Here is a 26930-nt window from a genome sequence, read left to right on the forward strand (position 1 = left end):
TAGAAAATTACCAGACAATTTTAGAATTATATCTATCTATATATATAAAAATAAGTTGTCTGTCTGTGGATGAGGTGACGTCATGTTTCTGTGTCGACTGGCGTCATGAAGTTAGTTGTCGTCATTTTTGCTATGACGGTGACGTCATTAAAGATATTTAAGACATAAATGTTCACGTAGAAATCTATTAATGTTTAAGGTTAAAATGACTGATGAACTTACAATGGCAAAAGCCGATGAAGATGCTCAAAGAGTCTATGCCAAAAAACTTGCTGCTGATGGAGAAAGTCAGAAAAGAAAGCGTGCCGCGGAATCAAAAAAACAGCAAGGAAACAGGCTTGAGGCTAAAGAACGCAAAACCGCGCAGTTAGATGAAGATCCACCTGGACAGCGAGAGTCAAAACATATCAAAACTGAAAATGATAGCGATGATGATTGGGTTTGGGATCTTGACTTGGATAAGGTCATCAATGCCTACCAGATTTTAGTTAAAAAACAAAGGTTCGGCGATATGTATTTCATAGTGAAGCTGAAAAATAAAGAAGAAAAAGAAAACTGAAAAAAGAAAAAATGTAAAAAACTAAAAAATACTAAAAAGAAAAAACACTCAAAGAGAAATTACAGACCGGGACACAAATGACGACCGGGACAGAGGGAATATAAATAATGACCGGGACACTCAAGGAGAAATTACAGACTGGGATACCGGGACACAAATGACGACCGGGACACAGGCAATATAAATGACGACCAGGACAACAATGGCAACACCCGAGGGAGCTGCTCAAAACGAATGTGTTCACGCCGAAGTAGCTGAGTTGGTAAAGCGTTATGTTTCAGGTTCTAGGTCTGAGAGGCTCCAGGTTTGAACCTTGGCTTTAGCATTAATACAAAAGAAGAAAAAAACTAAAAAAGGTAAAAACTACAAAAAAACTAAAAAGAAAATATATATATATATATATATATATATATATATATATATATATATATATATATATATATATATATATATATATATATATATATATATATATATATATATATATATATATACATATATATATATATATATATATATTTATACTAGCTGTTGGGGTGGCGCTTCGCGCCACCCCAACACCTAGTTGGTGGGGGCGCTTCGCGCCCCCCCCAAGCCCCCCCGCGCGCGTAAGTCGTTACGTCTGTGCATATAAATAGATTGTCAGGTTTACCGACTCTTGAACATGCAACATATAATGGTCAATGGGAAAACAATCCGTATTCAGATCTATACCTCATGATTCTAATGATTGCCCTTGAGCTTTGTTGATGGTGATTGCTAATCGACCATTCCCTGAGTCGCCATCGTCATTTATATATCCCCCTGTGCACCCCGGCGTCCCCTTTGTAGTTATGTCCCTGTGTCCCGGTCGTCATTTATATTCCCTGTGTCCCGGTCGTCATTTGTGTCCCAGTGTCCCAGTCTCTGATTTCTCTTTGAGTGTCCCGGGCGTCATTTATATTCCTTGTGTCCCGGTGTCCCGGTCGTCATTTATATCCCCCTGTGCCCCCCGGCGTCCCCGTTGTAGTTGTGTCATTTATATTCCCTGTGTCCCGGTCGTCATCCCGGTATACATTCGTTTTTGAATTGGTATATGATGAAATAAATTTTTAATTTTTTCCCTTTTTTTCCTTTTAGTTTTTTTTATTGGTTTTGACCTTTTTTTAGGTTTTTTAGTTTTTTTCTTTTTTCTTTTTAGTTTTTTTTGAAGTTTTTATCTTTTTAGTTTTTTTATTTTTATTTATATTTTTTTAGTTTTCTTTTTCTCCTTTATTTTTCAGTTTTTTTCCTTTTTTTAGTTTTTTTTTTCTTTTTAGTTCTTTTAGTTTTTACCTTTTTTAGTTTTTTTTAGTTTTTTAGATGAAATTTTTTTTAGTTTTATTCCTTTTTTTCTTTTCAGTTTTTTATTGGTTTTTACTTTTTTTTTAGCTTTTTTAGTTTTTTTTCGTTTTTTTCTTTTTACTTTTTTTTTAGTTTTTATCTTTTTTATTTTTTTTATTTTTATTCTTAATTTTTTTTTATTAGTTTTTAGTTTTTTTGTAGTTTTTGCCTTTTTTAGTTTTTTCAGTTTTTTTTAGTTTTTAGATTTTTACCTTTTTTAGCCTAACCAGGATTAGAACCTGGGACCTTCATTCTCCGTTCTGACACCCTCTCTCACCGAGTGACTACTCCAGCATGTTCATTTTGGTGTTTTAAATGGTATATTATTAACCAAATTAATGTGTTTTACAATATACTAAGCATCGTCATAACAAAAATGACGACAACTAATTTCATGACGTCAGTCAACACAGAAATTAAGTTCTGAAATTAAGTCATGAAATTAGTTGCCGTCATTTTTGCTTTGACGGTGACGTCATTCAAGTTATATAAGACATATGTTCACGTAGAAATCTATTAATGTTTAAGTTTACAATGACTGATGAAGATGCTCAAAGAGTCTATGCCAAAAAACTTGCTGCTGATAGAGAAAGTCAGAAAAGAAAGCGTGCCGAGAAACTATCAGCAGCAAGTTTTTTGGCATAGACTCTTTGAGCATCTTCATCAGTCATTGTAATCTTAAACATTAATAGATTTCTACGTGAACATATGTCTTATATAACTTGAATGACGTCACCGTCAAAGCAAAAATGACGACAACTAATTTCATGACGTCAGCCGACACAGAAAAATGACGTCACCTGACAACTAATTTCATGACGTCAGCCGACACAGAAACATGACGTCACCTGATCCACAGATCCACAGACAGACAACTTATTTTTATATATATAGATATATATATATATATATATATATATATATATATATATATATATATATATATATATATATATATATATATATACTGACGTCATTATAAGGATTGAGCTGTATGTCGTCATGAAGTTGTTTGTCGTCTGACGTCATGTTTTTCGACTAACGAAACTACAGACCGGGACACCGGGACACAAATGACGTGTTATGTCGGTTATAACGTAACAGAGGCAACAATCTTGACATCTGCCTTTTCAACCTAAAAGATTGCAATTCCCAATTTGATTAGCATATTTAGTTTTCAGTCCAGAACCACTAAAGCTATTATGTAAATATTAAAAATATTTATGTTGTCTGAGCAATAATTTTTAGTTTTTATTTCAAAATAGAAAATTACCTGACAATTTTAGAATTATATCTATCTATATATATAAAAATAAGTTGTCTGTCTGTGGATCAGGTGACGTCATGTTTCTGTGTCGACTGGCGTCATGAAGTTAGTTGTCGTCATTTTTGCTATGACGGTGACGTCATTAAAGATATTTAAGACATATATGTTCACGTAGAAATCTATTATTGTTTAAGTTTAAAATGACTGATGAACTTACAATGGCAAAAGCCGATGAAGATGCTCAAAGAGTCTATGCCAAAAAACTTGCTGCTGATAGAGAAAGTCAGAAAAGAAAGCGTGCCGAGGAATCAAAAGAACAGCAAGGAAACAGGCTTGAGGCTAAAGAACGCAAAACCGCGCAGTTAGATGAAGATCCACCTGGACAGCGAGAGTCAAAACATATCAAAACTGAAAATGATAGCGATGATGATTGGGTTTGGGATCTTGACTTGGATAAGGTCATCAATGCCTATCAGATTTTAGTTAAAAAAACAAAGGTTCGGCGATATGTATTTCATAGTGAAGCTGAAAAATAAAGAAGAAAAAGAAAACTGAAAAAAGAAAAAATGTAAAAAACTAAAAAATACTAAAAAGAAAAAACACTCAAAGAGAAATTACAGACCGGGACACAAATGACGACCGGGACAGAGGGAATATAAATAACGACCGGGACACTCAAGGAGAAATTACAGACTGGGATACCGGGACACAAATGACGACCGGGACACAGGCAATATAAATGACGACCAGGACAACAATGGCAACACCTGAGGAAGCTGCTCAAAACGAATGTATTCACGCCGAAGTAGCTGAGTTGGTAAAGCGTTATGTTTCAGGTTCTAGGTCCGAGAGGCTCCAGGTTTGAACCTTGGCTTTAGCATTAATACAAAAGAAGAAAAAAACTAAAAAAGGTAAAAACTACAAAAAAACTAAAAAGAAAATATATATATATTTATATATATCATCTTTTCCACAAAAATAATAATTTAGTGCTTCTGCTTAAAAACAGCAATCGAATTGATGCCTCCTGATACGCAACTATCAACAAAGTGGCAATCGTTGTGGTCGGTGATCAGTTCTTACCTCGAGATAATATTCTTTATAGGCGAAACAATCAGTTGACAAGAATTGCTTAAACTCATCGATGCTACGATGCCCTACAATATCCTGACGAATATAAATGACGCCCGGGACACTCAAATAGAAATCACAGACTGGGACACCGGGACAAAAATGACGACGGGGACACAGGGAATATAAATGAAGACCCGGACACAGGGACACAACTACAACGGGGACGCCGGGGGGCACAGGGGGATATATAAATGACGACGGCAACAAAGGAAATGGTCGATTAGCAATCACCATCAACAGAGCTCAAGGGCAATCAATAGAATCATGAGGTATAGATCTGAATACGGATTGTTTTCCCATGGACCATTATGCGTTGCATGTTCAAGAGTCGGTAAACCTGACAATCTATTTATATGCACAGACGATGGGACAGCAAAGAATGTTGTATATTCGCAAGTTTTACGTAGTTAAAAACATATATATATATATATATATATATATATATATATATATATATATATATATATATATATATATATATATATATATATATATATATATATATATATATATATATATATCCGATGAAGATGCTCAAAGAGTCTATGCCAAAAAACTTGCTGCTGATAGAGAAAGTCAGAAAAGAAAGCGTGCCGAGGAATCAAAAGAACAGCAAGGAAACAGGCTTGAGGCTAAAGAACGCAAAACCGCGCAGTTAGATGAAGATCCACCTGGACAGCGAGAGTCAAAACATATCAAAACTGAAAATGATAGCGATGATGATTGGGTTTGGGATCTTGACTTGGATAAGGTCATCAATGCCTATCAGATTTTAGTTAAAAAAACAAAGGTTCGGCGATATGCATTTCATAGTGAAGCTGAAAAATAAAGAAGAAAAAGAAAACTGAAAAAACAAAAAATGTAAAAAACTAAAAAATACTAAAAAGAAAAAACACTCAAAGAGAAATTACAGACCGGGACACAAATGACGACCGGGACAGAGGGAATATAAATAACGACCGGGACACTCAAGGAGAAATTACAGACTGGGATACAGGGACACAAATGACGACCGGGACACAGGCAATATAAATGACGACCAGGACAACAATGGCAACACCTGAGGAAGCTGCTCAAAACGAATGTATTCACGCCGAAGTAGCTGAGTTGGTAAAGCGTTATGTTTCAGGTTCTAGGTCCGAGAGGCTCCAGGTTTGAACCTTGGCTTTAGCATTAATACAAAAGAAGAAAAAAACTAAAAAAGGTAAAAACTACAAAAAAACAAAAAAGAAAATATATATATATATTTATATATATCATCTTTTCCACAAAAATAATAATTTAGTGCTTCTGCTTAAAAACAGCAATCGAATTGATGCCTCCTGATACGCAACTATCAACAAAGTGGCAATCGTTGTGGTCGGTGATCAGTTCTTACCTCGAGATAATATTCTTTATAGGCGAAACAATCAGCTGACAAGAATTGCTTAAACTCATCGATGCTACGATGCCCTACAATATCCTGACGAATATAAATGACGCCCGGGACACTCAAATAGAAATCACAGACTGGGACACCGGGACACAAATGACGACGGGGACACAGGGAATATAAATGAAGACCCGGACACAGGGACACAACTACAACGGGGACGCCGGGGGGCACAGGGGGATATATAAATGACGACGGCAACAAAGGAAATGGTCGATTAGCAATCACCATCAACAGAGCTCAAGGGCAATCAATAGAATCATGAGGTATAGATCTGAATACGGATTGTTTTCCCATGGACCATTATGCGTTGCATGTTCAAGAGTCGGTAAACCTGACAATCTATTTATATGCACAGACGATGGGACAGCAAAGAATGTTGTATATTCGCAAGTTTTACGTAGTTAAAAACATATATATATATATATATATATATATATATATATATATATATATATATATATATATATATATATATATATATATATATATATATATATCCGATGAAGATGCTCAAAGAGTCTATGCCAAAAAACTTGCTGCTGATAGAGAAAGTCAGAAAAGAAAGCGTGCCGAGGAATCAAAAGAACAGCAAGGAAACAGGCTTGAGGCTAAAGAACGCAAAACCGCGCAGTTAGATGAAGATCCACCTGGACAGCGAGAGTCAAAACATATCAAAACTGAAAATGATAGCGATGATGATTGGGTTTGGGATCTTGACTTGGATAAGGTCATCAATGCCTACCAGATTTTAGTTAAAAAAAACAAAGGTTCGGCGATATGTATTTCATAGTGAAGCTGAAAAATAAAGAAGAAAAAGAAAACTGAAAAAAGAAAAAATGTAAAAAACTAAAAAATACTAAAAAGAAAAAACGCTCAAAGAGAAATTACAGACCGGGACACAAATGACGACCGGGACAGAGGGAATATAAATAACGACCGGGACACTCAAGGAGAAATTACAGACTGGGATACCGGGACACAAATGACGACCGGGACACAGGCAATATAAATGACGACCAGGACACAGGCATTTAAGAATATCGTTCAAAGACAAATTTTTAATTGTAAGAAGACCGTTGAAAGAGAAATTTCTAATTGTAAAATGACCGAAGAACCTACAATGGCAACACCCGAGGAAGCTGCTCAAAACGAATGTATTCACGCCGAAGTAGCTGAGTTGGTAAAGCGTTATGTTTCAGGTTCTAGGTCCGAGAGGCTCCAGGTTTGAACCTTGGCTTTAGCATTAATACAAAAGAAGAAAAAAACTAAAAAAGGTAAAAACTACAAAAAAACTAAAAAGAAAATATATATATATATATTTATATATATCATCTTTTCCACAAAAATAATAATTTAGTGCTTCTGCTTAAAAACAGCAATCGAATTGATGCCTCCTGATACGCAACTATCAACAAAGTGGCAATCGTTGTGGTCGGTGATCAGTTCTTACCTCGAGATAATATTCTTTATAGGCGAAACAATCAGTTGACAAGAATTGCTTAAGCTCATCGATGCTACGTTGCCCTATTCAGGGCATCTTAATGTTTGAGTTTAAAATGACTGATGAACTTACAATGGCAAAAGCCGATGAAGATGCTCAAAGAGTCTATGCCAAAAAACTTGCTGCTGATAGAGAAAGTCAGAAAAGAAAGCGTGCCGAGGAATCAAAAGAACAGCAAGGAAACAAGCTTGAGGCTAAAGAACGCAAAACCGCGCAGTTAGTTGAAGATCCACCTGAACAGCGAGAGTCAAAACATATCAAAACTGAAAATAATAGCGATGATGATTGGGTTTGGGATCTTGACTTGGATAAGGTCATCAATGCCTACCAGATTTTAGTTAAAAAAACAAAGGTTCGGCGATATGTATTTCATAGTGAAGCTGAAAACTTGCTGCTGATAGAGAAAGTCAGAAAAGAAAGCGTGCCGAGGAATCAAAAGAACAGCAAGGAAACAGGCTTGAGGCTAAAGAACGCAAAACCGCGCAGTTAGATGAAGATCCACCTGGACAGCGAGAGTCAAAACATATCAAAACTGAAAATGATAGCGATGATGATTGGGTTTGGGATCTTGACTTGGATAAGGTCATCAATGCCTACCAGATTTTAGTTAAAAAAACAAAGGTTCGGCGATATGTATTTCATAGTGAAGCTGAAAAATAAAGAAGAAAAAGAAAACTGAAAAAAGAAAAAATGTAAAAAACTAAAAAATACTAAAAAGAAAAAACACTCAAAGAGAAATTACAGACCGGGACACAAATGACGACCGGGACACTCAAGGAGAAATTACAGACTGGGATACCGGGACACAAATGACGACCGGGACACAGGCAATATAAATGACGACCAGGACACAGGTATTTAAGAATATCGTTCAAAGACAAATTTTTAATTGTAAGAAGACCGTTGAAAGAGAAATTTCTAATTGTAAAATGACTGAAGAACCTACAATGGCAACACCCGAGGAAGCTGCTCAAAACGAATGTATTCACGCCGAAGTAGCTGAGTTGGTAAAGCGTTATGTTTCAGGTTCTAGGTCCGAGAAGCTCCAGGTTTGAACCTTGGCTTTAGCATTAATACAAAAGAAGAAAAAAACTAAAAAAGGTAAAAACTACAAAAAAACTAAAAAGAAAATATATATATATATTTATATATATCATCTTTTCCACAAAAATAATAATTTAGTGCTTCTGCTTAAAAACAGCAATCGAATTGATGCCTCCTGATACGCAACTATCAACAAAGTGGCAATCGTTGTGGTCGGTGATCAGTTCTTACCTCGAGATAATATTCTTTATAGGCGAAACAATCAGTTGACAAGAATTGCTTAAACTCATCGATGCTACGATGCCCTACAATATCCTGACGAATATAAATGACGCCCGGGACACTCAAATAGAAATCACAGACTGGGACACCGGGACACAAATGACGACGGGGACACAGGGAATATAACAGAAATTAAGGAATATAAAATTATTCGAAGTGCTCGATTGTACTTGGCACTGTCTGCGTAAAGGACAAAATTTGCTCCGTAAGATTGTACCACGTAACGCAAAACCATAAGCAACGCAAGCGTGAAAGCTTCATTCGACTACTAATGAAAGAAAACAAATTTCTTTTATCGGGACGTGCCAATAACAAATATTCGCAAGACACCAGTACAGGTTAAACTAAGATTACAAATATTCCAAAACATACATCTGAATGATTTGAAATGTTCCGTGATTTGAAGTTTATATTTCCTGATCTAATATCTTTTGACATCTATTTAGAATTTTATGCCTAAAATTACCAACATAATCCTTCAAGTTGTGGAAGTATAACTTATAGACATTTTATGTTTTTCACTGACGAACCAAATCCAAAGTGGCAATTTATATTGAAAAGGAAAAATCTTTTGGAAAAGGAAGATAATGCATAGAAAAAGACAGTTTAAAAAAAAGTAGTGCATAGCTATATACGCCATAACTTACTTGTAGCTCCCAAAATATTGAACGAGTGTGCCTATGATAATAATCTCGCAATGGCAAATATTCAGTGGCCTTTCCAGTCGAAAGGAAACTTTCAACATGCTTGAAAAACCAAGGTTTATACCACTTTCCGATCGGATTCAACTGAAATGTAAAACTTCTATTTAATGTTTTGTAGATAAAAAATTCACTATGTCTCTTTTCTTTTTTACATGTTATTGTGGCTATTTTTATTTTTTCACATCAGAATTTTTCATGTCATAAGTTTGTTCTGCATACTTCCAGACTAAATTCGAAAAACTTATTAGTTTTACAACTAGAAACCGATTTCAATGAAGTGTAAATCACATTCTGACATTTAGAGGGTTTAGGGGGGTGTCCCAACTTTCATGTGTGGTTACTTCTACTTTTTTAAGATTAATCTATTCTTCCGTAACAATATCTTTTATTTCGATATGATTATTCAGTTTTGTTTCTGTTCGTTTTCAGTTTAATGGATAGTTCGTGGTAATTGCTGTTCGGTTTAAAATATCATTTTTATATGACTTCACTTTTTTGTTTAGGATTTAATATGGCTGTTTACTTTTCTTTTAACACTTTTCATTTTAAAAACTTTTTTTATGATTTAGCCTGTGTTTGATTTTAATTAACAGAACTTTTTTGTTAGTTAACTGCAGAAATATTAGTAAAATTTTTGTTGCCAGTTTTTCCTCTTGAGCACTAGAATTTGAGTATTAAGTCAAAAAGTTTGATCAGCCGTAGTTTTATAGAGTAGTTTTTTATGGTATACGGTGGATAGAGAGAGAAACTTTACTCATAATGACTGAAATTTGCAGGATTTTTGGTTTTCTATAGGAGGTGAAGAAATCCTGGCCCCATTATTTAGATACCCTGGAATATATTCGCATCTTATCATTTATTAGAAGCGTCTTTTCGTGCTCTAATTCACTAAAACCGTTTCTTTAAATAAGTGCATGTCAAGGTCTCTTATAGAAGGGGATTCTGCTTTGTTCCCTTAAAAAAATGAATGTCATGATTCAATACAACCACAACTGTTTCCTTACATCTTTTGTTTAAATGGATGCTTGGTTTTGTGGATATACCCTAAAAATATTCAACAAGAGAAGCCAAAAAAATATGTTTTTTTGTCATACGGGTCGATTTAGGCTAATCAAATTGTTCTTTTAAAAAAATGTTGTTCTCAGTAAGGTCCCCTCGCACTAGCATACTTACCCTGAAAATTTCCAATTAGTGGGAAAAAGCGATATTTTGCCTATTTTACACTGTCTAAAGTCAATACAAATAATTTTTTTTTCAAAATTTGTCTCTTATTGAGTATATTTTTCCAGAAGCATATACATGCTCTGTAAGTTATTGGCTGATTAGAGCCAAAACAAATTTGGGTGTAATTTGGGCTCCTTGTCACTGTATCCCCTATATTGACCTCATCATCCGCATGTCCTGTAAGATTAATCCAGTCAAAAAATAAGTTTGGTGGTCCAATTTCAGGCACCACAAACCAAAACAACCAAACTTCAAAATGTCTCAGTAATGAAAAAAAATTAAGGCCTATTTTTGGCTGTCACAAATCCATTTAGCAAAAACTAGTTCCATATTTTTTAATTTACAAACCACTTTGGTTTCTTTAAATGTAATCCAGTCTCACATTGTGCTGCTGGTTAGGCTGAGACAGGATTTTGTTCAATTTTCAATCGTTAAAGAATCCAAATTGCCGCACCTAGAACTTATGTCAATTTGCAGCGATAAAAAATTTGATAGCTCTCATTTAAGCAAAGCTGACCTAAATTGAATTTGAAGAGCAAGCAAGATTTGACCATACGTGCGGCATACTATATCAAGTGATAGATTATAGGAAAGGAAAAGATACGGCATTTATTGAAACAGTTCGTGGTAACGAACTGTAGTAAGGAGCGATCCGGCTCAATAATAACCGAAACTCTAAAAACGGATACCAATATGATACCAATAGAAACATCAAAAGACTTAGGTTTTTATGTTGATTTTAAATATATAAGTTTTATCAAGTTTAGTCTTACCTACCCAAAGTTACTAGCCTGAGAAAATTTGCCATATTTTCTAAAAAAAGGGAAAACATCCCTAAAAGTCATAGAATCTTAATGAAAATCACATCATGAGATTCAGTGTATCAGAAAACCCTAAAAATGTGGAATTCTGTGTTTGTCTCCGGAACAAAGATCATGGATGCGTGTTTGTTGTTCCCTTTTTTTTCCGAAGGTGATCGTATCAATCCGTTGGTCCTAGAATGTCATGAGAGGGCTCATTCAAACGGAAATCAAAAGTTTTTGTGCCCTTTTTGAGTGACCAAGCAAATCAGAGGGCAACTAGGCCCCTTCCTACGCTCATTGTTTCCTAAAGTCACCAGATCAAAATTTTTAGATAGTCATTTCGTTCAGCATAGTCGAAAAATCTAATAACCATGTCTCTGAGGACGACTTAATCCTGAACAATCTCCGGGGGAAGGAATGCAAGTTACGAACTTTGCCCAATGTTTAAATATAGTTTACAGACGTTTTCAGAGGGTATTTTTTGGTGGGAGTGTTTGTGTGTGTGGGAGGGGAGTTCGAGGGAAGGGGTAGCGTGTGAGGATCTTTTCATGGAGGAATTTCTCATGAGGGAAGAGAATTTTCCATGAAGGGGGTGCTGGTTTTCCCAGCATTATTTAAAAAACGATCAGAAATTAAACAAAAAAGGTTTTTCAACTGAAAGTAAGGAGCAACATGAAAACTTAAAACTAACAAAAATAATTTAGCATATAAGAGGGTTTGAACCCTCGTCAATACCTCGCTCTTTACGCTAATGTATTTTTAGTCCTTTTAAAAGAGCGATTTATTCTAATTAAACGGCCTTTGTGATTTGGGTGTCATTCTTAAAGAATTGGAACAAAATTCGAACATTTCAGTGAATGATTCTTTTTTATGTGTTATTATGTTATTATTCTTTAATTCATTGTCTAACATGGATTTTTTATTCTAAGCCGTTTAATGTTTACGACGTCAAATTTTCTCTCCCTTCTTGTCTATATATTCGTACTTTTTTTCTTATTTTTTTCTGTTGTAACTTCTTTTTCACTGTGAAATTTGAATTGGGTGTGGTTATCTGGGATTGTGATAGTAAATTAAAAAAAAATATCTTGTCTTCTAAACGCACTTTAAAGCCAAAGATTCTTCTATTCATTTATTTGCCATATATTTTCTCATATGTTTTCCGATCGACTTTGAACCCTTACGGGTGTTTTTCTTACTCCTTATCCTTTTACTTATGTATTAAAAGGCTTATAAGTAGGCAAGAGTTACCTTTCCTGGCTCTGCAGAATGAACCATCTTTCCTGTCATTATGACTCCCTTATTTAGACTGAACATAATCCCTTCTACAAACTCGTTTTCCTCTGAATTCATTGAACATTTTTCAAAAGCTTTCACTGCTTCTTCTAAAGATCTCACTGGCTCGTAATTAAGTTTGACAAACCTATAAAAAAAAATTATTAATTCTTCTGATCCTCTTTTTGACAAGAGTGAGTCGAAGCTAATGTACATAAAATAGAAAAAAAAAAAGCTCAATACATAGCGAAGCTATGTCTAGAGCAAAAACAACTAACACAAATTATAAAGAACAATGAACTAAAAGTTCAAAGAAACAGATATTAGACTTAATAAAAAATGAAACCAATAATAAACTTATAATAGATCAAAAATAAAATCAATTTTCAGCTTAAAACGAACAGAAATTACTTGATATATGAACTGGGAAGTTATCCCCCTCGTAGCCCAAATATAGTTAAAAAGAAAGATATTATAAGACAGATATTATAGCTAAAAAAAAGATATTAGACTTAATAAAAATGAAACCATTAATAGTTTGGCTTTTTAAGTCAGCTTATCTGAAGAGTTTGAAGGATACTAGATGTGATTCCTGACCAAATAATTCACGAAATACTGGATCTTTGTGGCCTGTCGGAGATATGGAATGAAGGTAAAGGCCTGATGGCTGAGAGCGTATCAGTATCGAAGCAAGCCCAGCAAACCCTAAACAACCAAGATATCCATGAGCGGCAAGCCCAAAAAGACCAATCTATATCTTTGAGGTTTTACTCCAAAGCTAAGGGATAGTGGTAGGAGGAGGTTTATTTTAAACATGGGTTGAACGGTGAGGATTTGAAGAATTTGTAGCTCTTGAGGGACATAATTAGGATTTAGGAGAGAAAAAAACATTCTTGGGAAATGTTAAGCCAGCGTCCAAAACCCCGCTTTTGCCCTATGTGTGGATGTTTGAATGAGAATCTCTTTCATTTTTAATCCAGGTGTGAAGAGCTGTCTGAGTCGTGGAATGAATGTTTTGAACAAGTATCTGGGAGTGACTGTTTGTTAATTGAGCAGATGTCCGACAGGAACACGTGTGCTATTATGTTTGAGGGAATAGTTTGTTACTGTTTCTAGGAGTTGAATTTTATTATTGTTGTTGTTTGTCGGCTAAAAATGATGATCCTGTTGTATTTTTTTCTTGGTTTGCATTATTTAAAGCTTTGCTTGTTGTTGCATTTTGTTACACTATAGCCCGCAGGCTTTTTCAATAATTCTCTCTTATAAATCCTTCTTTCTTATCTGCCACCATATGTATCAAAAAGAAATATCTTGACATCAAAAATTGAACTTTTTTAGAGTTGGCCTTTTGCAATTTAATTCGTCATTTCTTCCTATATATCATTTTTAATGACAGTCAATAAGCAGTGGCATATCTAGAGGGGGGTTGGACCGCGCAGACAGTCCTTTCCAAGATGCGGCGCGGAGAGAAGAGAATAAGGGCATCAGAGAATAAGCGCAGGGTAACTTATAAAGTATATTACGACCACGGATGATCGAACTCCGATTTGAAAATACACCAGTGCATCCGTTAGAAACCCCTTGGTCGAGCGTGAACTGGATTTAAAGGAAGACATTGTTTTTATCAAAGTTGAACATGTTACTATGGAATCCTCCAGCTCAAACTCTACTGTCCAAGATTTGTTTGTCAAAAATCTCCACACAGAAACAAGGGCCATCTACTAATTCCAAAACAACTCCAGAGTTCGAAGCCGTGACTCGAAGAAAGTAATATAATACATAAAGGTAACAGATACTGATGTATATGAATAATTTGACCCTAAAACGAGTGAAAATTTAAATTAATACTCATGTCAAACTTAAAAGGAACAGAATCTACTGTACAGAGGAGTTTGGCTACTGCCCACTCCTCCAAACCGTAAATCTTCTAAAGTATATTGTGACATTTGCGTTTTTGTATTTTTAACAATGTGTTTCAATTTTTCAAACCATTAGCGAAAATAAAAAACAATATCACTATAATAATCAAGTAACTGTACTTATATTTGTAATATGTAATATGTAATTACATACGTTTAATATTCAATTATATTATTTCCTGGAAATTTTAGCGATTCGGAATTCAAGATTTTATTTAAGGCTATTTTACTATTAGTTTTTTTCAAATATTATACAATATAAAATAAGTTTAAATATGTTTTGTTTTCAGTACAGCACAAATAAACACCATTCAGTAAAAACCATGGTTACAAATGCCTTCTTTTGATATATTAAATAAAAAAACAAGTTTTTAACTCAAAGTAAGGAGCGACATTAAAACTTAAAACGAACAGAAATTACTTCGCATATGAAAGAGGCTGCTTCCTCATCAACGCCCCGCTCTTTACGCTAAAGTTTGACTCTGTCTCTCAATTCTTCTTTTTAAAACAGTAAAAAACTTTAGCGTAAAGAGCGGGGCGTTGATGAGGAAGCAGCCTCTTTCATATACGAAGTAATTTCTGTTCGTTTTAAGTTTTAATATCGCTCCTTAATTTCAGTTAAAAAAACTCGTTTTTTTTATTTAATTTCTGAACGTTTTTGAATCAATGCATGTTTTGATTTTGGCTCTCCGCAGAGGAATAATTAAAACGAAATTTGCATTTTTTTTTTTTTTTTTTTTTGGCTAAATGGCTTTCTCATAATTTTGATCGAATGATTTTGAGAAAAAAAGAGCGGGGGAGGAAGCCTAGTTGCCCTCCGATTTTTTGGTCAATTAAGAAGGCAACTAGAACTTCTAATTTTTTACGAATATTTTTATTAGTAAAAGATTTACGTAACTTATAAATTAGCTTACGTAAAGAACTTTTGTATTCTCATGTTTTTATTACATATATGAGGGGGTTCGCCCCCTTTTCAGATCCTCGCTCTTTACACTAAAGCTTAAATTTTGTCCCAATTCATTAAGAATGACCCCAGAATCACAAAAGCCGTAGAATAAATAGTTGAAATTACTAAAAATACTTTAACGTAAAGAGCGAGGTATTAGGAGGAGGTGAGCCCCTCAAATGGGTAATAATTTCTGTTTGTTTTAAGTTTTAATGCTGTTCCTTACTTCCAGCTGAAAGAACTTTTTCATATTTATTTTTTCATTGTGTTTTTAAATAATGCTAGTAAATCCTGCGCTCCCTTTATGGAGATTTTCTTCCCCCATGACAAATTATCGATGGAAAGTTCCCCCAGCATATCCCCCTCTTCTCAACCCCTCCCCCAACCAAAAAAACACTCCTGAAAACGCCTGTACACTTCCCAATAACCATTACTATATGTAAGCATTGGTCAAAGTTTGTAACTTGTTGCCCCTCCCATGGGGACTGTGGGGGAGTAAGTCGTCCCCAAAGACATAGTTATAAGGTTTTTCGACTACGTTGAATAAAATGGCTATCTCAGAATTTTGATCCGTTGACTTTGGTAAAATAATTAGCGTGGGAGGGGGCCTAGGTGCCCTCCAATTTTTTTGGTCACTTAAAAAGGGCACTAGAACTTTTCATTTCCGTTAGAATGAGCCCTCTTGCAACATTCTAGGACAACTGGGTCGATACGATCACCCCTGGAAAAAAAAAAAAAAAAACAAATAAACCCGCATCCGTGATCTGCCTTCTGGCAAAAAATACAAAATTCCACATTTTTGTAGATAGGAGCTTGAAACTTCTACAGTAGGGTTCTCTGATACGCTGAATCTGATGGCGTGATTTTCGTTAAGATTCTATGACTTCTAAGGGGCGTTTCCCCCTATTTTCTAAAATAACGCAAATTTTCTCAGGCTCGTAACTTTTGATGGGTAAGACTAAACTTGATGAAACTTATATATTTAAAATCAGCTTTAAAATGCGATTCTTTTGATGTAGGTATTGGTATCAAAATTCCATTTTTTAGAGTTTTGGTTACTATTGAGCCGGGTCGCTCCTTACTACAGTTCGTTACCACGAACTGTTTGATTTGAATATCCCCACAAACATTCTCTGAAAAAGTTGATTTTATTTCCTATCTGTTTCTGAGATATTGCACACACCATAAAACAACCAAGATTTACACATTTTTTTTTCAAAATTTACCGCAAGATCTCCCCCTTAATATTTGTTGGAATTTTCAACTAAGTACGATTAATCTTTTATACGATTAATTTAAAAAACTTTTTCCACCAAACAAACTTTCAAAGAAAGGTAAAGAGCTCCATTTAGCCAAAAATAAATATATAAAGATAAATATATATATATATATATATATATATATATATATATATATATATATATATATATATATATATATATATATATATATATCTTTTACATATATTTATATTTATTTTGTTTTATATTTTTTCAGTTTTTTCTATAAGAACAAATAGTGTGGGCTGATATTTGTATATTGAAGAAACGTTTTCTACAATTTTTAATCCTGACACAAACACTATTTTTTTAATTTTTTAACTCCTGAAGTTGACTTAAAAATAAAACAACAACTTAATATCATTCCAAAAAGATTCTACCTATGCTCTTTGACAACCGGGATACACTTAAGCTGTTTTGTTTATTTAATTTGTAAGAGCAGAAGTACTAATAGTAGTAGCCCCAAAAGTTTCAAATTAATACCTCCAGTTGTTCTTGATATATTGCTGAGGTGTCTTATTAGCAACCATAAACACAATGCCTTTTGATTTAGTTTAAAGAAACGTTTCTTTTTAAAACCTAATGGACCAATTGCATAATTATGGGGGGTTTGGCATACCCAATATCCCTAAAAACATAGTTGCTGGACCGTTGTACTATGCTGAACAAAATAGTTGTCTCAAAGTTTTGGCTGGATGCGTTTGGAAAATGAATGGGCTTAAGAGAAATGCTGCTTGCCCTCGAAACCCTTTTTAATTCTAAAATGGACACTAAATCTTTATATTTTGAATCAAGTTAGCTCCTTTACAAGTTTCAATGATATTTGTATTAATTATAGAGGGGTACTGCCTGTGATATTGCTTATATACTGTTTTGAAAACACGTGATATTGCTTACATACTATTTTGAATAAATAATACATTGTGCCGACATCGCTCTTTACGTAAGCAGCACTATTGCGCTGCCTATGATATTGTAAACATGGCAACTTTTTTTAAAATGACAACTAAAAAGGCCAAGGAAGGGGGGGGGGATTATGAGCATTGTTCAACTTCCTCTTCGACATTTCCTGAACATGCCCTTAATATCCTCAGCCTCTACTGATGCTGCAGCTACACCCTTTTGATAGCCTGGATGCATATAGTGTCTTCTGGTTTACTTTCACATTTCCCTCAACATTCTTTGAAGTTTTAACTTAGTATCTTGGCCTTTTCGAACCCATCCTGGATAAAAAAAAATTCTAAAATTTTCTAAGACTAGATTCCATTTTCGATCAACTGCATCTTGAAATAAACTCATACTATTAAGCTGTACAATATCACCATATAATTTTTCTCGTTTCTTAACATGCTGATAATGAGTTCAGGGGGGGGATACAAATTCATGATATAAATCAAGAGAGATAAGCTCTATATTTTTTACTTCAACTGAATGCTCCCAAACTGCTTATGGCGAATGAAGTTTTAGTCCTACAAGAGCAATGTTCAACCACTATGATCTTTGAGACAATCTTCTGGTTTTTTATTTTTTTTTTTTTTTATAAGAAAGATGGTCTAGTAAGGAAAATTTATGTAGTAGAACCATAACGGATTCAAATTTGAAACTACCTTACCTTGCAGCTGGTATAATTTTTATTTCGACCGCCGTGAGAAATCCAAGAGTTCCATAGGACCATGGAATAGAATAAAAAAGATCTGGATTATCTTCTTTGGAGCATTTTACTACAGAGCCATCTGCTAAAACCAATTCGTAAGCCTCACAAATATGCTGAAATAGACCATACTTATGTGAGGAAGACTCAATACCAGTTCCCATGACAAGTCCACCTGAAAACAAGAATTGTTTGGAATTGAAAAACATTGAAGTGGGTATTCAAGCTACCTTTCTTGCTTTTTCTTTTTTACAGAATGTCTCTTTTTTTTATCGCTGTCTCCAATTCTTTTTTTACCTTCCTTTTATTAGTAGAAAAGTGAGGCTTCCAGAACTATCGCAACGATATTACCTAAAACAAACATTAATGAGCTGTTAAAGTAACAGCTGAAGAGCACGAAGCTTGTTTAAATATTGAGAAGTCAAAGGTGAAAGACGACAAGCTCATAGAATTTACTCTTGCCCAGTCAAGACGAAGAAGGAAGAAAACAGAAAGATTTCTTAAAACAGATTTCTTAATGTTTTATTAAGCTTTATGCATACTGGGAAATTTTTTGTGTATTACTTCCCCGGTCTCCTATGGTCTTCATATATCTACAAAAAAGTATACTTTTGATATCACTCAATAGCTGACATTCAATTTTATCCGTCTCTACAACTACATCTTTGAAATTTGGTGCACATATTTTTTTAGACTGAAAATACTTTAAAAATCACTAAAAAAAGGACAAATTCCCTTTTTTAAGCAGGCTTAGAATCTACTCATGGAAAAAATCTGAATAATATCATAATTCTGGCTCGGTAAATGAATAGATCTAAGACCAATAAATCCATAAATATAAGCATCTTTTCCTTTTTGCACATGTTACAGCTTCATCAAAGGATTTTCGTAAAATTGTTTGTTTCAAAGCGAACACATAGGTTAATATGCACTAAAATATAAGTAAAAATAGATTTATATAGTTTTTGAAAAATAAAACTCATAGCAAACCCAACTTTTCATAGATGTATCTGTACATAAGTTGGAAGTTTTTGGGGTACCTAGTATCACCAACTGTATCACCTTTAATAGAAAAACGAAAAGAATACATCTCAACCTACCTCTCATTTAAGCCACGTTTTATTTGAGACAAGATAGTTTCATTTTGGCCTACCGTTTACAGTCTTGTTTCGCATAATTCCGTTTTATTTGAGCCTTCGTCTTGTTTCGTTTCGGTACTGCCTTTGACAAATAAAACGCTGGAAAAGAGCTAGGCAGCTTACTGGCAAAAGTTTTCAAAATCAACAAATGCATCTTAGGTTAGGTTAGGTCAAAAAGTTCTTAAATTTGAATTTGCAATAGAAGCGATTATTATATTTGTAAAGAGCATAAAAAAGGCATCGAGTGGTATTTTCACTTTATTGGTAAGTCAATAATATGAACTGTCATACATTTACCCATATGGGTAAAGTCTGGTAAAGTGAAGTCTAGCTTTTTTAGGATTCAAAAAAGACACAAAGTATTATAATTTGCTAAAGCCAAGGGCATACCTTACAGTAGGCACAGAAAAATAGTGCTGTACACATATCTTGTAAAATACATCCACTAGGTAAATATTTTCTGCCGCCATTTTCATGAAACAAGGGGTTTCTGAAAAGCAGTCATTATTAAAAAAGCAGTCAATATTAAACTTTTGAAAGCAGTCAATATTAAAAAAGAATTCAAAATGCAAGAAAAAAAATAATTTGGTTACAAATACCAAGAAGAACTCCATAGGATTAGTGACTTTGGAAAAAAATAGTTCCCTCCTAATTTTCTTGGTTGTTTTCAGTGAGTTTGATGAAGCTGATGAAGCAACATTTCTCAAAACATATGATGGACCTAGCGAGTTCAATTCAAAATGAAAATTTGCAAACAGACAGCGTGTATAGATTCCATGAATCTGATAGACGAAGTTGTTAAATTTGCAGCTAGATCCATCGGGACAGACTATAGTTGTATTTACATGTTTCTGACGCAACACAGCATTTACACTACATTAGCAAGCAAACAACACACACGAAATTCATAAACCCACACAGAATAGTTATATGTCTCTAATGAGTTCCTACTGATAGTATTAGTCGTGTTTTTTTCTTTAGTTTGTTTTTATTCATCTTTTTCTACAGTAATCAAATTTTTATTCAATGGAAAGCTCTTTTGTGTGGGTTGATCTATATGTTTCACCAAATCTTCTGATCTTTCCCACAGCTTTTGACTATTAAATGGATATTTGGCATCCATTTATCTGTTTTTTTCCTTGGTGCTTGACAGTCACGTAAGGATATGCGTACTCCCATGTTCAAGTATATACTGTTGCGATATCAACAGAAGAAGTTATTTCCTTTTCACGATTTTTGCAACTTCTAAAAATATTTAACTCTTTATTTGATTTTTTCATGCTATATAAAACTATCTTGATTTTAAGATTTATAACCATTCATACAAAAACAGAGAATAGGATTTTTTGGATGGTAAGCGTAATCTATTTATTTTGTCAAAATATATTTGGCAGAATATATTTCCACATAATGGTAGATAAGCATAAAAAGAATAAATTCGACTTGTTACTTCCTAAGCTGCGTCATTTTAGATATCTATCCAGCTCAATTCTATGGTAAGCCCAGCCGCATCTACAATACGAACTAGCTCGAAATAGTTCATACTCAAAACCAAAAAATATTTATAAAGACTTACCAACAGTCAAGTCATCCAGTTCAGGAAGAATGGGAATCGTCCAGCCTAAGGGATCTAAAGTAGCTGTTAGCTGTCCCATGCTGACCAAAGGCTCAACCCGGACAATCTGTAATATATAATTATAATAATATAAAGGATTATGTTCTCTACTTCGGAGGGCCTTGGAGGTTTTTCCATAACCTCTTAGGTTTTTTAAATAATCAAAAGAAAAACTATGACGCTAACGTTTACGTTTGCATCTTGACTAGCGAGACCTAAAGGTTTTACCTGGCCCTCATAGGTTTTTAAACATTTAACTTAACAACCAAAGACATCTTCAAGAAAACATTTCATAAGTAAACAAACAATCCCTATTACGTAACATATAGGTGTACTATAACATACAGGTGTACTATAGTATTGCGCAAGACCCAAGTGCGTGTGATAGCCTCTTGAGGGGCTAGTGGCTCCATTAGAATACCCGCTATGGCTCGGTTTAAAACTGAAACCTCCTAAATACTTACAGTATTTGTTATTGGGACGTATATCTACATTTTTCGGGTAGGAAGAGCAAATTTTTGACTAGTGGGATTTTCCGTGTGGATAATTTTCCATGAGGAGGGGAGTTTCCAGGGAGTAAATTTTCCAGGGGACATTATACACTGGGGGAATTTGTCAGAATTCCTAAAAAATTCTTTTATATTTCTTGCTTTTCCGTCTCAATTTTACGCGTGGATTTGTTAAGGGTAATTGGCTGTGTAAATTTTCACCGGTATCGCATTTTCTACAGGATGCATCTGTGGGGAGCGTATTTTTCCATGAAAGCTGGGCCAGATTTCCTGGGATTTTTAAAAAATGGTCAGATATTAAAAAACGAACATTTTCTTAAAAACAAAACAAAGAGTGAGGTGTTGAGGAGGAGGCAACCTTCTTCATATACCAAATAATTTCTGTTCGTTTTGATATTGCATATTCAAAGTTTTAATATTGCTCCTTACTTTCAGTTGACAAAACTGTCTTTTATTTAATACATTGTGTAAAAGGTATTGTATTCAGAAAACACTTTTTAATTAGTATAAAATGTACACAGAAAGACGATCACAAAAATACCAAGTTAATGGCCTTTTAAGCTTCCTTCAGGTGAATACGCGTAAAATTTTGAATAATAAAATATAAATATCAAGTTGGGGGCGTCAGGATTTTAGAAATGCGTAGGTGGGGCATGGCCCAAAATTGGTTGCGAACCACTGGTCTAGATCCTGCTGAAATTAAAATAAAAAAACAAAATTTTTTCAACTGAAAGTAAGCGCAACATTAAAACTTCAAAAAAATTCGTATTCTAGATAAACGGCCCTTGTGTTTCAGAAGTCGTTCTTAAAAATTTGGGACAAACAATCAAACTTCAGGGTAAAGAGGAAGGTGATGTGGAGGGGGCAACCCCTTCATATACAGAATAATTTCTTTTCGTTTTTAATTTTTATATTGCTCCTTACTTTTAGTTTTAAAAAGCTTGTTCTTTTCTATTTAATTTCTGATCGTTTCTCAGATAATACCGGTAAACCTGGCTCACCCTTCATGAAACATTACCTCTCCTCACGGGAAAAAACTTTTTGGAAAATTCTTTCCACGTAAAATACATCCCCCCTCCCGAAAAATTTCTTCCTGAAAATTTCCCCCTGTGCAAAATGTCTTGCATAAGATTCAGCCTGAAAAAATTCTACTTGGCATACTTTCATTTGAAAAAGATTTGAAAAGGATTCCGTGGAAATTATTTCCTGGAAATTCAATTACGCCAAAAATTCCCTCGGACAATTACCCCGGAACATCTCCACATGTAAAAGTGAATAGGCAAAGATAAAGTAAGACACATAAAAAGAATTTCGTATATGAGTTCTGTCAAATCTCCCCAGTGTAAAATTTCCCCAGGAGAGTTCACCCCTGGAAATTCTTTCCACACAGAAGATTGTCCCCGTGTAAACCCATCCCAAACATAAAAATCCACCTCCCCCATAAAATGTCTGCATACTTTCAAGTAAAAAACACTATACGTAAACAAAGGGTTCTTATCCAATTAGATTGAAGCATCAAAAACTCTCGAATACTGTTCAAAGCACTCTTACAGGGTGCTAATTAGTTGTATAAATGCTTCTTAGACGCTCCTATGTATCACTTAAATAGAGACTGTTGTCATAATGAGTTCCGTACATTCATTTGTCCTTCAGTTGGATGACGATAGTATTTGCCAATACCGGTACAATCATCATCGACAAGCATACACTCTTTTCATCTCCCTGTAGAGCATCAACTAGTTCATTTGAAAAAATTGTATGGGGCTTTTTCAAATAACTAAACAATAGTACACGTTTTTATCATTTTCAAGAACATAATAGGGAATTTTTTGGATGATTTATTTTTCTTTAGGAATTTCTCTGAATATTTTAGTGCTTGTTTTATGTTTTCATTTTTGACTTGTTGTTAGTCCAGGCACTAGCACGTTAGCGATTAATCTTTTTTTGCCGTCTGACATGTTTATCATGAATTTCTTCTTTAAGGTCCTCTCTTATTCTTGAAAACGTCTTTCAACGAAATTTTGCTTATATAGATGAGTGATTAACAATATTGTAGACATATCTTCACGGTCTTTCATCGTAGCCTAATTACAAAAAAAGAGGTGGTTGAGGTCCATGATGTTATACGAGACGTTTTATATATGATAGCCGTTTTATATTCTGATAAGCCAGATCCTTGACACAAGGTTCCAGATTGTCAGTGAAGTAAGAAAGATTATTCAACTGTACTATGGAGTTTCAAAATATGGAACAGCAAAATTTAAAAATCCATGACCAGAATCTATGATGTTTCCTCAAAACGAAGTTGTGGAATTCACTATTTTGATAATTAGACTGACAGTGGTACGTCATATTTATAATCCAGATATTGATTTTAAAATACTGCTTTTAAGTGGAAAAAGCCTCTGATCATGCCGAAAAAGTAAAGAGCTGGACAAACGTAGCATTTTCTTCCCTCATTTTAAAAGTATGCGAACGGTAAATTGGATTTTTCAGAGACGCGGGTGTGGATATCGTCAACCTTCAGAAAGCCAAATCGTCTGATCGGATGGTTTTTGAGGTTTGCAAAAATATTGAGGTAAGAAATCTGCGTAAGCATTGACAATTTAAGGCTAGGTGATCAAGAGATGGGTATATGAATTGTAAATAAAGAGGCTCACCTTTTTTTCGACGTCTATATCCAAAACGTCCATAAGATTAACTTTCACATTAAACATAGTCTTCTTGTATTTCCCTTTTCTGAAGGAAACGGTCTGCCACCCTGGTCGAGCAGTACACATCGGGGTTTTTCTCCCTTCTTCTTTCCACTTTCTAACCTGCAATACAAAAGAAATTTCCTGGGCTATTTTTAGTATAAAGCCATAAGTTGCGAAGGGTTTCTGGTACCAAAAATTTCAAATATTTCACATAGCCTCAATTTTCAGGGGATTTTGGCAGGGAATCGCCCCCTAAACCTAAGCAAGCAATGAAATGTTTTAAAAAAGTATAAAAAAGGTTTTTCATTCTATTTACCTCTGTGCTCATTTTAATAAATGATTATGTTTCTATACTATAGTTTTTATTTTATTTTCCTACTTGCGAATGGTTAAATTGTAATCTTTAATTGCATAAAACGATAATGATTAAATAAATAGTAACAAAATGACACCGCTACCAGAAAAAAATAAATTGAGCATATAATAGAATCCCTTATATCTCATCATTTTGTTTGGTTTCTATGACGTCACAAAACGTGAATGTAATTCTTATCTTTTAAGCTCAGGCTCGTCCGTAAATAAAAAAACAAAAAGAAAATTACAGAACAGGGTGTTTTGTCAAATTCTACTCTTTCCGAAAAAAGAGGTGGGTGGTAATAAGAAGCTAAATTTCCACCGTTCTAGGCAAGATCAAAATTTGAATTTTTATTTAGCCTCCTGCTCTCTTTTTCTTTGACGAAGTTTGTTGGCCATCCTGAGTATAGTAGTTATGTTTTCTGAAATGACCAATTAGGGAAAAATCTATAAATAAAACGCAAAAACACGTGTTCATATTTTTTTTAAGATATTTGTCTCACTGTATTTTTCATAAATATTTTGAAACTAAAAATTCTATATTTTGGTGCATTTATTTTACTTTCCAATATTATATTTGAAATTACCCTAAATATGAAAGCTACTGCACTCCGCACGACCCCCCACCCCACCTCTCCTTCGATTCTTAGGTTAAATGCCAAAAGCGTCAAAATTAAACTTGTAGGCTTCAAGATCGTTTTAAGAACAAAAGCTCATTTACAGAATAAAACGAATTTTCCTAAATATGAGGGAGGTTACTGCTTTTCTGCCTCTAAATACTTAAAGTTAGGCTATGCAATCATATTTAACTATAAGTACGTTAGTATGACTGCAAAAAGAGCCTACACTACTTGTTAATTTTATATGAACTATAAATGTTTTTACGGACAAAAGTGCTACTGGACTATCCCGAGGGGTCTGAGACAAGGGGATAGTGTACAGGGTTTTCCAGTAGTTGAGTTTTGAATTGATCACTCTCTCAAAATTTTCTCTTGGAGTCATTTTGAACCCATTTGGGCCAAAAAAGTTGTTTTGCAGCACCCTGATAAGCAGGGGCGTAGCTCCAGCATTCTTATTTGGGGGGAGGGGGTCAAGAAAGGTCCATATCAGGATAGTCAAGAGGCATGTGCTACATAATAATTTTTTACTCCAAATTATTGTGGAGGGGGCAAATACCCCTTGCCCCCCCAAAAAAACACCCCTGATGATGAGACATAATCTCTTTCATTACTTAAAAAACGGCATAAAACTGGATTTCCGACAGAATAATCCCCCTCCTAGGATTTTTCAACCACTGATTCGATGTGCTCATCCATGGGAAAAGAAACAAATCAATATGTGTTTCTGGCCATCTTTATACATTCTTTATTGTATTTTCATTGAAAAAAAAAAAAAAGAAAACAACAAAATTACCCCCTTCCTTGGATTTTTGAATAAGAAATTTTTGTCTTCATTATAAAATGTTTTAAAAATTCTTGTTCGCCCTAAATTTTTCTTAAGTGGCGTCCCTGCAAGAAGCCAATGATAACCTCCCAAAAAATCTTGAGGATATCCTACATAATCAATTACCGTTGTCTTTTAGTTCATTCGAATGTAGTTAAATTCAAAACGATGACCCCTCTACCCCTTGGGATATACCATCATGATGGTAACGAAAAGGAGAGTGACCAAGCAGGTCTATTTTTTTACGCAGTATAAAAATTTTAAGCTTTAGAGAAAACAAACGGTTTTAGGGGAATTCTTTTCAGAATCGGCAAAAGTGTCTCCAACAGAGCACCTGACGGCATAGATCCGAGAAACACGAACCCCAAAAATGCTGGAGCCCTCATCAATTCGAGAATTCTCTGCATTCGGCTTGACCAAGAAGTTGTGTTGTGACCATCAGAAATTTGTGTTCCGAGAGTTAGTGAATAGACCCTGAAACTCGGAACCTCAAAAAAGAAAGACTTTCACAAAACCAAACAACCCACAAATCTTACCTGTCTCTGAACGTCCTTGACTTTTTTATCATGATGTTTAGGCGCACTATTTAGGTTAAATATCACCCAGCTTCTCAGGTAAAAATATATGTCATATATCAAGGACACAGGCAGCAAGAAAAAACACACAAAAACCCATCTATAATGAATCAGCACATATTCAAATCCTTCATTAAATTTGTCTCTTAGATTTTCAGAAATCAGAGACCGTTTCTCTTCCTTGGCCATTTTCAAAATGAAAATAACCGGTTGCTG

The 26930-nt window shown here is 34.4% G+C and overlaps 1 protein-coding gene across 1 annotated transcript; it reads right to left on the reverse strand.

The window, feature by feature from the left end:
* Positions 1-9117: 9117 nt before the first annotated feature.
* On the reverse strand, positions 9118-26930 carry LOC136031320 (delta(24)-sterol reductase-like). Its single transcript, XM_065710797.1, has 6 exons — positions 26676-26930; positions 24307-24462; positions 21099-21204; positions 18345-18558; positions 12564-12735; positions 9118-9372 (listed from the first exon to the last, which is right to left on the reverse strand). The coding sequence occupies exons 1-6, from the start codon at positions 26901-26903 to the stop codon at positions 9133-9135; spliced, it is 1116 nt and encodes a 371-aa protein (XP_065566869.1). The 5' UTR covers positions 26904-26930; the 3' UTR covers positions 9118-9132.

Source organism: Artemia franciscana, chromosome 9, assembly GCF_032884065.1.
Source record: "Artemia franciscana chromosome 9, ASM3288406v1, whole genome shotgun sequence".
Lineage (NCBI taxonomy): Eukaryota > Metazoa > Arthropoda > Branchiopoda > Anostraca > Artemiidae > Artemia > Artemia franciscana.

Bases quoted from the DNA above. Each gene is read 5' to 3' on its own strand.
- LOC136031320 (XM_065710797.1), bottom strand. From the start codon at position 26,903: ATGGCCAAGGAAGAGAAACGGTCTCTGATTTCTGAAAATCTAAGAGAC. The intron at 24,463-26,675 runs GTAAGATTTGTG...TTTGTATTGCAG, and splicing joins TCAAGGACGTTCAGAGACAG to GTTAGAAAGTGGAAAGAAGA. The intron at 9,373-12,563 runs GTAACTCTTGCC...TTTACATTTCAG, and splicing joins ATTCTGCAGAGCCAGGAAAG to TTGAATCCGATCGGAAAGTG.